The sequence below is a fragment of the Emericellopsis atlantica genome, assembly GCF_019669845.1.
Source record: "Emericellopsis atlantica unplaced genomic scaffold F5Z01scaffold_9, whole genome shotgun sequence".
NCBI lineage: Eukaryota > Fungi > Ascomycota > Sordariomycetes > Hypocreales > Bionectriaceae > Emericellopsis > Emericellopsis atlantica.
In genome coordinates this window covers 118,257-133,756 of record NW_025764711.1, presented here as the reverse complement: position 1 = coordinate 133,756, position 15,500 = coordinate 118,257, and the positions used below count along the sequence as shown (strand labels likewise).

Here is a 15,500-nt window from a genome sequence, read left to right as displayed (position 1 = left end):
AACTGGGCGATCCCACCGAACAAGCTTCAGGGACGCAGGCTGGTGCCTGTCACACCCGCGCGTCGTTGCTTTTCCCGACCATTGCAACTTGCCCGGTTCGCCAATCGCGCTGCGCCGCCATGTCCTCGAGGCGCTGCGACGAGACGCGGGACTGGAGATTGCCGAGATCAAATCATGCTCCTCAGGGGTCGAGCCAGATCCCGACGCGGTGGTTGCGGCCCACGGGCCGGCGATAGCTTCGAGGCGGACTGCCTCTAGCCTCTAGCCTCGAGCATCAACAACGCCAGTATGAGTGCACGACTGGACCCTTGGAGGCCTGCTTTGCATTCGAGGGCGAGATCGTCTAAACGTGTAGCGAGTCGGTCCAAGTCCACGGACAGTCGACCTGGCACTGGTTTGCATCCTAGCTAAGCCTTCACCGGTCGTGAAGATCCCAGAGATGGACTCGTCACGGGAGATCACCGTTGCTTCTGATCGCCAAGGGGACTCGCTCGCCAGGTCCCCGATCCATGCAGGTCCCGAGCTGGGCAGATCGACGCCCGTGCATTGACGCTCTCCAGCTGAGCCTGGCGTATGCAGTAGCAGCAGCAGTAGAAACTTGCTGGACCAAATGTCCCGTCGACGCCTCGACGACAGCCGGCCCTGCGTAAGCGTCAACGACTTCAGTCTGTTGACACCACCACCAATGCAATCATGCATGCAGAACGCATTAGCCCTGAGTTGACAGCCGACAAGATGCACGCTTCTTTTTAGACACCTGTGATAAGTATGCCTCTGGCCGTCCTTCCCATCCTCAGTGCCAATCCACAAGCCTCGCTCTTCCAACGGCTCACGACGCTCTTTCACATTGGCCACCTGCGCTGTCACTCTCGTTCCTTACGATGGCGTCCGTCAGTCTCTTCATGGACAATCTGTCCGTCTTCTATCTTGTTCTTGTCATACTATGGACATGCATCACCGTCTCCTGCGCAGGCTTCCTTTTACTCCACCACAAGACATGCGCCCTCCTGCGCGTGCGAAACATCCCTCTCTCGATGGCGGCCTGCGCCCTCCTACACTGCTACTGGGTGTCGGTCCAGCTGGGCTACGTGGTCGGCCCCGTCATGCCCGAGGACGCCGAGTACTGGATCATGGGGACGTGGCTACCGCTCGGCATGGGCTTGTTCCACGGCAGCAACTGGCGCTTCTTGTGGGTGGCTGCCCACCAGAAGCGCCTCTTGACGGAGGAGCCGGCCTGGAAGCAACCGAAGAAGAGTTGGTGGGGGAAGTTGAATCACACGGGCAGAGTGTTTGTCGTGGTGGGTGCCGGACTCGCGGTCCAGGTATGTTGGCTCTTTGTTGTCTTTCGGGAGGTAGCGGTGGCTGACAACGGGCAGATCCTCGTGACGGTGCTCATGTACATCATTTCTCGCAAGTGGCATTCGTCCTGGGGCATTCCGGGCACACAAGCTCTGGGCAGTACGCACGACGAGCGGATGCACGACATGGCCCGCGGCTGGGAGTGGTGGCCAACCGTCTTCTGGCAGTGTATCTGGGCCTGGATCGTGGCGCCCATCATCCTCTGGCGCTCGAGGCATATCCGTGACACCCAAGGGTGGAGGGTGCAAACAATGGGCTGCTGCTTGGCGAGGTGAGTCCTGACAGTCTACGTGCAGATGCTCTTCTGACAGTTCTGCAGTTTACATGCTACACCCATGTGGCTCATTGCACTATACGTCCCAGCGATGGAGAAGGTCAACCAGTATTTCATCCCTCCCCAATGGTAGGACCCATCACTCTCTGCGCTGTGGCATGTTACTGACACCTCTAGGATCGCCTTGTCCATCATGCTCATTGAGATATTCACGATCCTGCTCCCGTGCTACGAGACCATGCGCCACCGCTCGCAGAGGTCGGCCACGATTGCCAACATTGGAAGATGGGAGCCCAAGGAAGAAGATCACTACCAGTCATCCGACACCACCAAGTCCATCGTCTCCTCCTCGAAATCCTCGTCGGGCAGCATGCTCTCCATGGGCGCCCTCGAGCACGTCCTCGAGCGCAATCCCACGCCGCTGCTGCAATTCTCCGCCCTGCGAGACTTCTCCGGGGAGAACATTGCCTTTCTGACGGCGGTGGCCTCGTGGCGGGACATGCTGCCTGGTGCAGGGCGCCGCTTGTCCTTTAACATAGCCGAGAAGCTCGTGGAAGACCTCAACACGAACACCGACGCTGTCTACAGCCATTTCAACCGCGCGCTGCGCATCTACACCGACTACATCTCGCCCAGCGCCGATTTCCAGGTCAACCTGCCGTCCACGATATTCCGCCGTCTGCACGCCGTCTTCGAGACACCCGCCCGGATCATCGACGGGGAGAAGCAGGGAGCTGACCCGTCGACCATGTGGGACACGCCGCGGTCAATGCCCAGCGATGGGAGCGAGGGCGTGCGGGTGCAATACTGGGGCGCGATACCTGCTGACTACGACGGGGGTCTGTTTGACGAGGCCGAGGCGAATATTAAGTATCTGGTGCTGACGAACACATGGCCCAAGTTTGTGAAGGAGAGGCGCATGTCGATCGCGTCGGGCTTGTCGGGGGAGGACGCGGTGAATTAGCCCATCTATAGCTTAATCCACTTGATCTCTCCTCGCTGGATGATTGACTATGTGAAATGAAGCAGAGTGGTGGTCGGTAGCTTGAGAGGACAAGTTGTCCCTCATGTCAAGTACGCCTTTTGCCTGTCGCGACGCCCTCCGATATCGCCGAGCCGCGAATTTTGCGGGTTTCTCACCTTCGCCTCACAACTTCATAAGATGCTCAGTGAACGTCCAGCTTACAATCCCTATTCACTTGAGACACATCAAATCTCACCAATTCTCATCTCCCGACACACACAAAGATGCACGCCACCCCGCTCACCTTCCGCATCGCCGCCCCCTCGGACCCGGACGTGTCCAACGTGCTCGCGCTCGTCCGCAGCGCCTACCGCGGCGACGCCTCACGCGCCGGCTGGACGACCGAGGCCGACCTCCTCGCCGACGAGCGCATCGACCACGCCGGTGTGCTCGCCAAGATCGCCGACCCCAACGGCGTCATCCTCATGGCGCACGACGAGACGGGCGCCCTCGCCTCGTGCTGCGAGCTCCTCAAGCGACCGGACGGCAAGCTCGCCTACTTTGGCCTCTTTGCCGTGGATCCCACGCGCCAGGCCGGCGGCATCGGGCGGCAGGTGCTCGCCGAGGCGGAGCGCTACGCGAAGCAGGTGTTTGGCGTCGAGAGGATGGAAATGTCGGTCATCTGGACGCGCGACGAGCTCATTGCCTGGTACGTGCGGCGGGGGTACACCAAGACGGAGGAGACGCGGCCGTTTCCCTACGAGCATCTGGTGAATGGCAAGGCGCTGCGTGATGATTTGTACTTTAGCATGCTGGTCAAGGACCTATAGGGGGAGGGTACTGGATACAATTTGGAGTAGAGGTAGATGGCGTTGGCTGGGGGCTTCGTTGGGAGGATCTTTGTCTAAATAGAGCATTGTTTGGTTTTGTTCCTCGTCGATGAGATGCTACGGATATGCAGGCCTAACTCAATGGACAGCGACGAACCAACAACGGCCACAGCCTCGATCTGCACGCCTTGATCTCAGTGTGACCTGGCACGTCCATGCGACTGATGGATGTGACCTATCACACTTCGCATCTGTCACACCGTCATCCTTCGTGCATGGAGGCTCCTTGCTACCCGAAACAGGGAGCTTATTCGAAGCAGCTGTTTCGACATGGAAACATAAGTAAGCACCGGACATCAAGTCAGCAGAAGCAACATTGCCGATAGACTTCATCCAAACCAACACCTGATATCCACGTGAAGCGTCAGAGACAACAAGGAAGCAGGGGACACTCACAAGAGGCAACAATGGACGCAATGATCAGCCTGCTGCCCGCGCACCGTCCGCATTATCGGGTCGCATAACGATCGTTGCTTTTTCTGCCGCCCACAGGCCACATCAACCTGTGTTCATTACTACGCCACAAGTAGTCTACTACTAGTCCAGCCCGACATTCACCGGTCAAGCCCAGTCTCACGCACAGACAGCACAGCACAGCACAGCACAGCACCTGGCTTTGTCTCTGACGATCTGACCTCAACGCGTTGCGCCCCGTGGCCTGTGCTGGACGGGGCAGCCCGCCTGGGCTCAGGATGATGCCCGAGTGCTCGCTCAAGCCTCACGGGGCCTTTGCGTCGATTTAACGGACGTGCAGAGGGCTAAGCTATGACGACGCCCTGGGTTTTCCTCGACGCGTGCTGCTGAATGAGGGGAGATGGGTCGTGCTCATGTGAGTCGGGGTGGTATAAGTGCTCAGCGCCCTTGGGATTGAAGCCTCGCGCTGGCGCATCCAATTTCGCAGGTCCAATAAACATACTCAATCTCTCCTCTCCTTCGTGACGAATGACCATGGCTTCCAAGACGGTCCTCATTCTTGGCTCGTCGGTGCATCTACTGCTCATCTCCTTGACGACATCGCTGGCGCAGCAGCACACTGTCTATCTGACACTGCCATCCACAGCGGCAGTGCCAGCCGCACTATCAGAGAGCTCCAAGATCACCGTTCTCGCACTCGACATCTCCTCGTCTCTGTCCATCACGACAGTCGCTCGCCGCATCGCCTCGTCCGTCTCGGGCATTGACATCCTCGTTAACGATGCAGGACTCGGCGGCTCCCTGGCCCTCCTCGACGCCATGCGGTCGTCAAGCACGTACAAGACCAAAATCGCCAGTATAACGGATGCAGTCGTGGTCTTTGCTGACCTGCTGGAGCGCAAGTGTGGGAGGACCGTGTGTCTCGGCACGTCAGCCGCCATGATCTCCGCGCCGTGCATGAGTACGTCTGAGACTTGCCCATTTCCAGTAGCATGCTAACCTGCACGCAGAGAGCGCCCGGTTCTCGACAAAGGAGGCGCTGGTCCATCTGTGCAGCGAGATGCGGACAGCCCTCGCGCCATGGGGCGTACCCGTGTCGTGGATCACGGTAGACTGGACACCGACGAGCGGGCCGCTTGTCGTGGCGTCGTCGACGAGACGGGGTGGGACAATGCAGATGAGTGGTTTGGTTGATGAGATTGAGCACGATGGGAGAAGTTCGGGCTGGGACTGGCCGGTACGTGATGCGAAGATTCCCCATGGCTCTTGGTCTGATACACTAACATGCACGCTCAGGGGCGCTTTTTCAGGGGAAAGGAGAGTGACGAGTCCATGATCGAAAAGGGGGTTCTTGGGTGTTAGGTACCGGCTTTCGACATTAGCATGGCGCATGGACAGTATTGTTAGGGCGTTGGTTGGGGCGGCAAAGAACAGCATTTGTTTCTGAAGCTCGTGAAGTATTTCGATAGCAACCGTTGTGTAGGACTCACATCCATATCCAGCTATATCAGACACATCTAATGAGACTCCCAAGGGTCTACCTACTACGGAAGCGAGCGAAGCGAGGCTCGCCGCAAGGCGCCGCCGGAGGCACACTGAGACACAAGTATCTCAAAGCTTAGATATGACAGTCACACACACAAGACACATAAGCGAAGCACACACATTGCCGACATGAAAGCCGTCTATTCTCTCTCTCTCTCTCCTTGGTACAAAGCACGAGGCTCATATATACAGTAGAATGCAAATCGGTTGGTCATCACCAAGATCCGTCCATCACAACAAGCTTTTCCTCCATCATGTCTAGTCTAGTCTAGTCTAGACAGCTCCGTCCAGGGCATCTTAGACGCGGCGAGCGACCTTGCCGTTCTTGCGAGCGTGGCGGCGGGCCTTCTTGCTGCGCTTCTTGAGGGCGCAGGTGTCCTGGGTGGGCTCAGGCTGGGCGACCTCCTCGGTGGTGGTAGGGGCAGCCGTAGCGGAGGCCGATGTGACAACGGGAGCCTCGGTGGTGGCGGGAGCCTCCGTGACGACGGGGGCCTCCGAGGTGGTGGCAGCACCGTCGTCGTTTCCGCCGGTGGGCTCAGCAGGAGCCGCAGTAGGGGCAGGGCCGTCACCGACGGTGGCGGTGCCGCTCGAGTCGATGGCGGAGGTGGCCTGCTCGACGGGGGAGAAGCCGGAGAAGAGGGCCGGGCCGGGGATGGGGTAGGAGTCGACGGGGGAGTAGACGTTGAAGTGGATGCCCTCGTCCTCGGCGGTGTAGAGCTTGGTGCCGAGGACACCCTCGGGCTGGACGTCGCCGGAGCCGGTGACCTTGAGGGAGAAGCACTGGGGGTAGTTCTGCGCGCCGTTGAGCTCGCCGGCGGAGTGGAGGGCGATGATCTCGTGGCGGAGGACGTAGTTGCCCGGGGCGAGGTCGGCGGGGATGGTGACCATCCAGCCAAAGCCGTTGGAGTCGAGGATGCTGTCGGCCATGGTCAGGGGCGCCGAGGAGCCGTCGACGAGGCCGGCCTCGCCAATCTTGAAGAACTCGAGCGTGTTCTTGTCGACCGAGGCGCAGCCCTCGTCGCCGCAGTTGGCGAGGTAGTCGATGATGGGGCCCTTGTGGGACTCGGGCCAGGTGTTCCACTGGACAAAGAGGCTGTCGCCGGCCGCAATCTCCGCGTAGCCGCCGGCGTTCTGGGAGCCGCGGTGGCAGATGATGTCCGGGTCCTGGAAGGCGTCGGGCGCGACGAAGCCCAGGTCGGTGGCCTCGGAGGACCAGCCGATGACGGTGGGCGGGTTGGCGTTGTAGGGGAAGTTGGTCACGTCGTAGCCCGAGTAGGAGACGCCGTTGATGACAACGTTCTGGACGTAGCCGTGGGCAGCGACGCCGGCGGCGCCCGCCAGGGCAGAGACAAGAGTGCGGGTGGTGGAAGGCATCTTGATAAGAGTTTGTTTGTTGGAACCGAAGAGCGGTAGTTGGAAAGTGAGTGTTTTTGAGTAGTAGAATGAACGTGACAAGACCGACTAGCGGGTGCGAATGAAAGACTTCAGTCAATGAAGTTGCGCAAGGGAAAGGATAGTGCGAAAGAGTGAAAAACTCGGACCAAGGAGGAGAAGAAGAGAGTGTGCTGAATGAGCCTGGGCAGGAAAAGAGAGGCTGAGAAATGAGATGCCAGACGTCTTATATCGTGGGAAGAGCAAGGATGACAGGCGTTGGCAGGTGTGGGGGTCGCCGTCTGGGCCTAGGACTAGGAGGGAGAAGACGAAGACATTGTTGGCGTTTCAGGCACAGCGGGTCACAAAGCAGAAGGCTGCTTGAGATAGATATCATTGCTGGCGTTTGCTATGGAGATGCCGTAGACTGGAGCTTTCATGAGTGCTCCCAGTGCTGAATGGCCAGCATGGCTGTTCTTGTCTTTGAATGAACATATGGAATAACTTGGCCCGTCAATCGCGTAGCGATGATCGATGAAGCCGCTCGCGATGTCCGCCCTTCTGTGCGTTTCCGCGTCTGCACCAGCAATACGCGCCAAAACATCCATATTAGCCCCAGAGTGTCAAAACGCACGACCTCTCGATCCAGCAAGCCACCTGAAACTCCACTGCCGTCTGTTCTAGTCGCCACATAGCTGCCCTGCTGGCCGAGCTTCGTGGTGTTGTTCGTTTCGTCCACCGCGGCGGCGCTCAGGGGCTCCTGTTTACTCGATGACAAGGGAGGGATCGCTGCCAGACCCCGGAGCTACAGGGGGCTTCAGGCGCAGTCAGGCTGCGTGTCGCTGACCTACTCAATGGAGGTCGCTTTCACTGTCATGTGATTGGTGGAAACACGGGGCTAGCCGCTACAGGGGGCGCCGATGCGGCGACGGGTGGGGCCTGTTCATCTGTCTGAGACGCCTGGCGCCAGAGACCTGGTACTGCAATCATGGTTTTTCATCAACATGAGCCTGGAGTCTCTTGGCTGTCGTGTCCGGGTACAAGGCAAAAGGCACGATCGAGGCAACAAGCGTTGCGTTGCAGCCGAGGCGCCGAGATGCAGGGAGATAGATTGGTATGATGGTATCGTCTTATCCCTTATCCGTGACCTGGACAAGGCCTCACAAGCTTGACGGTGAGAGTCCAGGGTTATGAGTTCGTCTGATGAAGTAAAGGAATGACGCATGGTGTCGTCGATAGAATCATGGAAACATGGATGGGTCAGTTGACAGGGTCGAGCGTCTGACTTGTCGTTTGGCTGTATCGATTTTTGTTTGGGACACTGCTCCATAGCAGCAGTCACAGGCTGAGATGGATGGTGTTTTATGGAAGTCGCAAATGTTTCTGGCGGTGTATCCGTCCATAAAGTAGTACATATATGCCTTAAGGTACCTGCTAAGCATAAAATAAGGCAAGTAAAGAAATGCATGGCCTGATCACCACGTGCCGCAATTTCCCCAAGTCGCGCCTGATCAGTTTCTTCACCGTATCCACGGTCATGTCCAAATCAAGAGCAAATGCCTTTTTTTCTCATCTTCGCCTCGTCTTGTCTTTTCCAAACTGTCCTGCGACCCCCTGTGCCTTGTTTGACATAATCCCCGTCATTTGGCCGCCCAGATGTTCTGCAAACGGCCTGCGACGCGGATCGCCGCTAATACGCTGCAGGAGGCCGAGATGCAGATGAACAGGGGCACCAAACACCACCTGCCGCCCCCATCGCGGCTCACGGGGCACCAGGCGTTTTACATCTTTGCCATGGCCGGTGTGGGAGGTGGATGTCTGTCAGCGGGCTTCAACTTTGCAATTGCCTATGGTAGGTGCGCCTCTATCTCGGTGGACCTGCGTATAAGGTGCTGACTCCTGCCCCTAGCCATGTACAACACAACCAAGCAGCCCATCCAGCTGTTCCGCTTGCCCAACACTCTCGCGGGCGATGCTGCGCTCAGCATCATCATCCAATGCATCCTGACATGGTTTGTCGAGTGGCTGCTCGTGGCGAACGACTTGCGTCGCCATTCCGTCCAGCCCATTGCTTTCCTTGAACAGCCCACCAGCTCGTCGCTCAGGTGGCTTCTCTTCCTGGAGCGCAACCCTTCGACGAAGCTACACAATGCCCTGCAGCAAGCTCTGCGAGGCTTTCTCCTCTGCGTGCCCGCCTTCCTGGTCCTCTGGCCCGTCTCTGTCGGCATCCTGACCATGGTAGGGGAGAAGCAGGGCGGTGACTGGGTTTTTGAGAGGCTTTGGACGCCTCAGGTGTTCAAGGCCATCCTCAGTGGCGTGCTTGGTCTGGTGACCACGCCTGTGATGGCCATGTTCTGGATGGTCAGGGCTGGGTGGGATGGTGAAAAGGAGGCGGACATAGTGGCGAAGGTGGAATGCTGAGGGAGGCAGGCGACGCGATCAAACGATTCACGAGCTGACGAAACAATGCACGACTTGTCCGCATGGACACAGGAGCACCCTACGATAGATATTAATAGACTATAGCTAATACTCAACATGATGATACTGAAGGCACACTTATAAGCGTTCTCGGCCGATAGCCATGTGCCTACCCTAGAGCATTAGCACAGTCATACTTAGCACTCGATGCAGCTGCAGGATCAGCTTCCATGGCTGTAAATGAATCGTAGGATTGACCAATGTCGTCTTTCAAATTTTTATGACTGAAACAGTCCGTGAATGCCGGACACCGGCAGCTCAGTTGAATAACCACGTCCATTGTGGTTAAATTAAGACTCTCAAGGTTCACACAACGCGTCTCAACACTACGACCCAATGCTAACACCACACGAACGAGATCCTCACCCGGGTTCATTCATCTTCAGCGATAGGCCCTACCTGAAGAAGTCCTCTCTGTACTCTTTTGAAGGGCGAGTGATAGTGCCGACCGCATTCACTGATACGCCGGTACTCGCGCAGTCCGCCTCTCGGCTACCCTACAACACATGCAACCTCCGCCGCCAGCCGCAAACCGCCACCAACTTCATTCATCCCTTGCGGTGAGTGACCAGCCTTCTTCACTTCCCTCATCCTCCAACTCACGCGCATCAGCATCCGGGCCTCCGGATAACGCCATGATGAGGCTCCTCACTATCCTGGCAGCGGCCATGCCCGCCTGCCTGGCCATCACGCCCTTCTCCCTCCACCCCATCCCACGCATCCACGCCCAGCGGGAAGCGAGCCTCACCGCGGCCACGCTCAACGCCACCCAGCGTCCGTCCTACAACTTCTCCGTGCCCATTGACCACTTCCACAATGACACGCGCTACGAGCCTCACGCAGACGGCACCTTTCCCCTCCGCTACTGGATCGACGACACCCACTACAGACCTGGCGGGCCCGTCATCATGATCGGCTCCGGCGAGCTCACCTCCGTCCTCCGCCTGCCCTACATCGAGCAGGGCATCGGCAAGATCCTCGCCGAGGCCACGGGTGGACTCGCCGTCCTCCTCGAGCACCGCTACTACGGCTCCTCCTACCCCGTGCCCGACCTAAGCCCGCTCAACATGCGCTTCCTCAGCACCGAGCAGGCCCTCGCCGACACGGCCTACTTTGTCCGCCACATCCGCTACCCGGGCCTCGAGCACCTCAACCTCACCTCCCACACCACCCCCTACATCTTCTACGGCGGCTCCTACGCCGGCGCCTTTGCCGCCCTCCTCCGCAAGATCTACCCGGACGACTTTGCCGGCGCCATCTCTGGCAGCGGCGTGCCCCAGGTCATCGACGACTGGTGGGCCTACCTCGAGGCCGCCCGCCACTTTGTCCACCCGTCCTGCGTCAACGCGTCTGCCGCTGTGACCGTCATTTTCGACGCCGTTCTGCTGGGCGACGACCGCGACGCCGTCCGCACCGTCAAACGCTGGTTCCAGCTCGAGGACCTGCTCGACGACGACTTTGCCTACACCCTCCACTGGGGCCTCATGTCCCTCCAGGCCACCCACTGGGACCCGGACATTGACGAGGCCGACCTCGCCCAGTACTGCGCCGCCATCACCTCCCCCGTGCCGTGGTACGCGTCCACGCGCACCCTCGGGCCCGAGGTCCGACGCATCCTGCGCCTCGCCGGCCACAACGAGGACCAGGACGGGATGGAGGCCATGCTGCTCAACTTCATCGGCGCAACGCGCAAGACCATTGCCCAGCTCCAAACGTGCGAGCAGGACAACCTTCTCGGCCAGCACTGCCTGTCCAAGCGCGGCGCCATCGATGACGAGAGCATCCCCCAGGGCATGCTCCGTCCCTGGACCTACCAGACCTGCACGCAGTGGGCGTACTTTGTCACCGGCACCGGCACCCCGGACGGCGTGGCCCCGCTCATGTCTCGGCTCGTCACGTACGAGTACGCGACCATGTGGTGCCCGGACGTGTTCAAGATCCCCGCCAAGCCGGACATGGACTCCATCAACAAGTACGGCGGTTTCAACTTTAGCCATTCCCGACTGGCCTTTGTCGACGGCGAGCACGACCCTTGGCGCCAGGCGGGCGTCCACGCCTTGGGCCACAATGAGGACCGCGAGAGCACCACTGACGAGCCCTTCCTCCTTGTTGAGGGCGGCGTGCACCACTGGGATCAGTTCGGCAGTAAGTCCGACGCGCGCTCCAGCTGGGTGGCTCCCGAGAATGTGCAGCTTGTGCAACAGGAGGAGGTTAGGTTTGTCAAAGCGTGGCTGAAAGAGTGGCACGAGGAGCGTGGCGTGACTAAGGAGGAGGACTTTGGTCTCGAACTGTGATTATAAGCAATAAATCGGAACGGAAATCATATGTATGAGAAAATCAAAAGATGTTCTTCATTACGTAGAACCCGGATGCCTCGACGGGTCTAGTATGTACGCTCATATGCCCAAAGCTAATCCAAAATCATCAAAGAAATCACACGCTATGCTTAAAACGTCTTTGTCCGTGCATCAATGACGGCGGCCTCGACCGCCTCCTGCAGGTCAAAGTGGAAGAGCGGCCTGTTCAGTCCCTGAATAACCACCTGCTTCGTCCGGGGCTCGGCCCGCAACGGCATCGCCTCAATGTCATCCCCGTCGCTCCTGTCCTTCTCCTCCTTCATCGTGGTGTGCTCGCCCATGAGCTCGGCGATCGAGAAGATGGCCTCGGCCTGCCCGTTACCGTCGCCCGTGCGCATGCCGAAGCCCGCCGCGGCCAAACCTCGCTTTGTCCAGCGGCTCGCAATGTTGGCAAAGTGCCAGTCCACCGTGTCTGGCGCCGTGTAGCGGTCCAGCTGGTTCCGTGTGTCGATGAGTGCCTGCACCGATGTGGCGTCAATGTTGTTGACGGACGCAAAGTCGAGCACGATGCACTTGAGCGTGGGCCGTGTGTCTTCCGACTGGTCAAGGTGGCGGGGCGCGGCGTCGTTCCAGGGGCGATCACCAATCTTGCCAAGCTTGGCGGGGTCTGTTCGGCGGGTGACCTTGAAGATGTGCTCGGTGAGGTGATTCAAGTACCGCGAAGCATTGGGATAGTTGAAGCCCTCGGCGAAACGATACACAAACACACCAGGGAATGGGTCCTCGACCGCAATCTGGCTGTTGGTACCGTCGTCGTGGCCCAGAGGCAGAAAGCCGGGTCGCAGGGAGAACTCGTAGTCAGGGTCGCTCTTGGGATCGCTGCCGAGCATGCCACCCTTGATATCGCCGTCGCTCTCTGACGAGGGCGTGCCAGTGCCCTCTTTCTGTCGGACTGTCCTGATGCGCGCACGCCCAAGGAAGCGACCCTGGCTTAGGAAGAGGCGCCAGATCAGGACGGCAAAAGACGCGGCGATGGTCGTGTACACGCCATTCTCAATGTTCGTAAAGATAGTGACCAGAACGCCACCAAAGAAGATGGGCACCTCGTGGGGGGCAACGCGCCAGAATTGGTACACGGTTCGGGGCGGTGTGATGACGTCGCAGACGGCATGGATGATAACGGCCGCCAGCCCGGCATTGGGAATGTACCAGAAGACGGCTGTCAACGCGTACAGCGCCAGGAGCACGACGACACCAGTGATGACACCGGCGAACGGGGTGCGGACACCAGCCTTGGACTTGATGGCAGTTCGGGAGAAGGATCCAGTAGCAGGGTAGGCGCCCAGGAAGGGGCCAAGAAGATTGGAGACACCAATCGCGACCAATTCCTGCGAGGGGTCGATCACGTAGTTGTTGACGCGGCCAAAGGACTTGGAGATGGCAATGTGCTCAATGAGCATGACGATGACTGCTGCGGGCAGTTCGTTGGCAAAGGAGGAGATGATCTCGCTGTTGAGTTCGGGGACAGCGGCGTGCCTGAATCCCGAGGGGACGCTTCCAACGACACTGAACATGGGATTGCTCCTGCGGTGGATGTTGCAGCCGGCGCTGATGCCCGTGTAGAACAGGATCACGAACGCGGTGCGGAGCGTTGAGATGAAGAAGTAGACCTTTTGGCGGTGGGGCTGCTTCTTGGCCATGTACGAGCAGCCACCCCGGACGCTGTAGAGCAAGACCAGAGCAGACAACCCCAGGGCCGCGTCGAGGGAAGTGTTGGGAAGACCCTTGAGCGTGTCAATGATGACGAGGTGAACGCCTCTGCCGCGGGTCGCGACGTCCGGGATCCCCATGAGCTTGGGCACTTGGCCAGCAGCGATAGTGACAGCGGAGCCGGTCATGAACGCACAGATGGCTGGCAGAGGGATGAACTCGACAAGCCAGCCTAGGCGTAGGAGACCAATGGCGACGATGATGGCACCAGTGACCAAGGCCAATGCCGAGGCGATGATGTGTGCATCGATCTCGGGAATCTCTTGGCGGGCGCGCACGACAACGTCGCCTGTGACTTGAGACATGACGGCGACGGGCTGTTTCGTTAGCCACGCTCGGCTGTCTGGGATTGAAGCAACTTACACCGATAGTGATATCCTTGGACGTGGCAAAGAACCAATAGACGATGACACCCATGAAACTCGAATAGAGACCATACTCAACATCGAGCTGCGCCAACTGCGCGTAGGCCATGGACTGCGGCACGACGACGGCACCGACCGTGACACCGGCGATCATATCGCCCAAGAACCACGTGAGGTTGTACTTGCCTATCCAGGAGATGAAGGGAAAGAGATTGTACACGTAACGTCCAGCATCCCGCGGCGTAGGCACATGTTCTTTCGCCCACTCACCGACACTGGGATCTGTCTCGGCGTAGGGGTCCGCATTGGCGATGGGGGGGATAGGCTCCTCGGGGCGCGAGGCGTCGATGCCAAAGATCTTGGCCACGCGGCTCTTTACGTTGGCCATTGTGATGGTGATGGTGGCTGGCCGGCGAAGAATGAAGGGGAGAAAGGGAGGAGGGACGGCAGGGAGACAAGTCTTGAGGGTGACGTTGTCAGGACCCTGGCTGAATGGAGCTGTATCCAGATTCCGAGTGGGCGCAGGAGCTCAATCAATGTGATGACAGGACGGTGAGATCGTCTAATTGATCGACAGGCCAAAACCAAACGGGACTGGCCAAAAGAGACAGACTCCTGACAGGGGACGGGACCTGATGTTGAATTGGAGTCAGGGCTGGACGGATCGTGGGAGTAGAGAAACGCGAAAGGCGGAAACGCGAGAGGAATGCTGGAAGTTGAACATGATATCCAAGCTGATAAATACTATGAGACCTGGATCGGGTCGTCGCTCCAGTCCACGCAGATCCGGTGCCTCCAGGGCGTGTCCTCCGCGAGACTGTATGGGAGGGAGGGTCAGCGTTGGGACGATGGGCCCGAACCCAGCCAACGGAGAAGCCTCAGGATTGCGTGCTCGCGGCCAGTGACGCCTGCTTCTGCAGTGTCTGCTCGCGGCGCGGAAAGACGTGCTGGGGCTGCGTTGGGGAGAGAGACACCGTCGATTGCGCCATCCGCGTCAGAGCCAATCAGAGGTCGGCGTGCGGGTGGCGCCCCGATACATCTGACGAAAGGTGCGCGGACTGGGTTCGGGATCGTAGCTGCGGGACGGTGAGAGCATCACGATGATGCCCCGTGGTGGAAGAGCCTGGAATTGGAGGCGTTGAAGAGTTTTCGAGTCCAGTCGTCCGGAGCAAAGGGACAGTTTGCGAGATACAGTAGATAGTCAGGGCAAGGACTGGAGCATGCACCTCATCTGCTCTTGCAGCTAGGAACGAAGCTTGTTTGCGACGGCCATTTCATTGGCTGCGCCGGGTTTGGCAGCTACGCGTCTGTGCCCGCCCCTGCCCTGGCTGCAGTGCCCTGCACAGCCTGCACCTCCGCAATCCGCATAGCGAGCACGCTTCGCTGCTTCCGTCACTAATCTGCTCGACTACATTGATTGACGGAAGGCTCTTATCTTACCTGGTAGGTACCTTAGTACTATTGCCCCCGCCAGAACTGCCGCAAGTGGTCACCAGTGACAAGCCTCCATTCTGCACGCACTTGGTGACCAGAACGTGTCTTCATTCATTCGACCCGGATGCTCGTCGACGTGAGCTGGACGTGCGGTTCCGCATGACTACCTAGTCGGCTGTCCAACTAGAGGTGGTGCAACATAATCTGCGGATGTTGATGCAAGTCCATGTTGTCCGTTTCATCAATGTAATTACCTTAGGTATTTGGAGCCTGGCGTCGTCAGTGACTCGTTACACCTGCAGGCAAGATGATGACGCCAGCTCACGACAGCGGATA

The 15,500-nt window shown here is 58.8% G+C and overlaps 7 protein-coding genes across 7 annotated transcripts; 5 read left to right on the top strand and 2 right to left on the bottom strand.

The window, feature by feature from the left end:
- The first annotated feature begins 790 nt into the window (after positions 1–790).
- Positions 791–2,689, top strand: F5Z01DRAFT_546570 (uncharacterized protein). The gene is made up of 4 exons (XM_046260572.1): positions 791–1,322; positions 1,377–1,630; positions 1,679–1,762; positions 1,811–2,689. Exons 1-4 carry the CDS (start codon positions 882–884, stop codon positions 2,595–2,597), a joined length of 1,566 nt encoding a protein of 521 aa, XP_046119458.1. The 5' UTR covers positions 791–881; the 3' UTR covers positions 2,598–2,689.
- A 192-nt stretch (positions 2,690–2,881) lies between these two features.
- F5Z01DRAFT_672844 (acyl-CoA N-acyltransferase) lies at positions 2,882–3,427 on the top strand (the record flags this gene model as incomplete). The annotated part of the gene is made up of 1 exon (XM_046264862.1): positions 2,882–3,427. One exon carries the CDS (start codon positions 2,882–2,884, stop codon positions 3,425–3,427), a length of 546 nt encoding a protein of 181 aa, XP_046119457.1.
- A 988-nt stretch (positions 3,428–4,415) lies between these two features.
- F5Z01DRAFT_735486 (uncharacterized protein) lies at positions 4,416–5,459 on the top strand. The gene is made up of 3 exons (XM_046266771.1): positions 4,416–4,862; positions 4,912–5,138; positions 5,198–5,459. Exons 1-3 carry the CDS (start codon positions 4,430–4,432, stop codon positions 5,261–5,263), a joined length of 726 nt encoding a protein of 241 aa, XP_046119456.1. The 5' UTR covers positions 4,416–4,429; the 3' UTR covers positions 5,264–5,459.
- A 95-nt stretch (positions 5,460–5,554) lies between these two features.
- F5Z01DRAFT_651404 (glycosyl hydrolase family 61-domain-containing protein) lies at positions 5,555–7,023 on the bottom strand. The gene has a single exon (XM_046263228.1). It carries the CDS (start codon positions 6,818–6,820, stop codon positions 5,744–5,746), a length of 1,077 nt encoding a protein of 358 aa, XP_046119455.1. The 5' UTR covers positions 6,821–7,023; the 3' UTR covers positions 5,555–5,743.
- A 1,263-nt stretch (positions 7,024–8,286) lies between these two features.
- F5Z01DRAFT_651402 (uncharacterized protein) lies at positions 8,287–9,372 on the top strand. Its single transcript, XM_046263227.1, has 2 exons — positions 8,287–8,669; positions 8,727–9,372. Exons 1-2 carry the CDS (start codon positions 8,474–8,476, stop codon positions 9,236–9,238), a joined length of 708 nt encoding a protein of 235 aa, XP_046119454.1. The 5' UTR covers positions 8,287–8,473; the 3' UTR covers positions 9,239–9,372.
- On the top strand, positions 9,350–11,643 carry F5Z01DRAFT_651400 (serine carboxypeptidase S28-domain-containing protein). The gene has a single exon (XM_046263226.1). It carries the CDS (start codon positions 9,805–9,807, stop codon positions 11,590–11,592), a length of 1,788 nt encoding a protein of 595 aa, XP_046119453.1. The 5' UTR covers positions 9,350–9,804; the 3' UTR covers positions 11,593–11,643.
- Positions 11,644–11,668: 25 nt separating this feature from the next.
- On the bottom strand, positions 11,669–14,277 carry F5Z01DRAFT_546267 (sulfate transporter family-domain-containing protein). The gene is made up of 2 exons (XM_046260563.1): positions 13,729–14,277; positions 11,669–13,682 (listed from the first exon to the last, which is right to left on the bottom strand). The coding sequence occupies exons 1-2, from the start codon at positions 14,116–14,118 to the stop codon at positions 11,745–11,747; spliced, it is 2,328 nt and encodes a 775-aa protein (XP_046119452.1). The 5' UTR covers positions 14,119–14,277; the 3' UTR covers positions 11,669–11,744.
- Positions 14,278–15,500: the final 1,223 nt, after the last annotated feature.

What these genes read in the sequence shown, in the direction of transcription:
- F5Z01DRAFT_651402 (XM_046263227.1), top strand. Translation starts at nt 8,474, where the DNA reads ATGTTCTGCAAACGGCCTGCGACGCGGATCGCCGCTAATACGCTGCAG. An exon ending in CAACTTTGCAATTGCCTATG is followed by an intron (nt 8,670 to 8,726) that starts GTAGGTGCGCCT and finishes TCCTGCCCCTAG; the next exon opens with CCATGTACAACACAACCAAG.
- F5Z01DRAFT_651400 (XM_046263226.1), top strand. Translation starts at nt 9,805, where the DNA reads ATGCAACCTCCGCCGCCAGCCGCAAACCGCCACCAACTTCATTCATCC.
- F5Z01DRAFT_735486 (XM_046266771.1), top strand. Translation starts at nt 4,430, where the DNA reads ATGACCATGGCTTCCAAGACGGTCCTCATTCTTGGCTCGTCGGTGCAT. An exon ending in GATCTCCGCGCCGTGCATGA is followed by an intron (nt 4,863 to 4,911) that starts GTACGTCTGAGA and finishes ACCTGCACGCAG; the next exon opens with AGAGCGCCCGGTTCTCGACA. An exon ending in GTTCGGGCTGGGACTGGCCG is followed by an intron (nt 5,139 to 5,197) that starts GTACGTGATGCG and finishes ATGCACGCTCAG; the next exon opens with GGGCGCTTTTTCAGGGGAAA.
- F5Z01DRAFT_546267 (XM_046260563.1), bottom strand. Translation starts at nt 14,118, where the DNA reads ATGGCCAACGTAAAGAGCCGCGTGGCCAAGATCTTTGGCATCGACGCC. An exon ending in CCAAGGATATCACTATCGGT is followed by an intron (nt 13,683 to 13,728) that starts GTAAGTTGCTTC and finishes CTAACGAAACAG; the next exon opens with CCCGTCGCCGTCATGTCTCA.
- F5Z01DRAFT_651404 (XM_046263228.1), bottom strand. Translation starts at nt 6,820, where the DNA reads ATGCCTTCCACCACCCGCACTCTTGTCTCTGCCCTGGCGGGCGCCGCC.
- F5Z01DRAFT_546570 (XM_046260572.1), top strand. Translation starts at nt 882, where the DNA reads ATGGCGTCCGTCAGTCTCTTCATGGACAATCTGTCCGTCTTCTATCTT. An exon ending in GTGCCGGACTCGCGGTCCAG is followed by an intron (nt 1,323 to 1,376) that starts GTATGTTGGCTC and finishes GACAACGGGCAG; the next exon opens with ATCCTCGTGACGGTGCTCAT. An exon ending in ATGGGCTGCTGCTTGGCGAG is followed by an intron (nt 1,631 to 1,678) that starts GTGAGTCCTGAC and finishes ACAGTTCTGCAG; the next exon opens with TTTACATGCTACACCCATGT.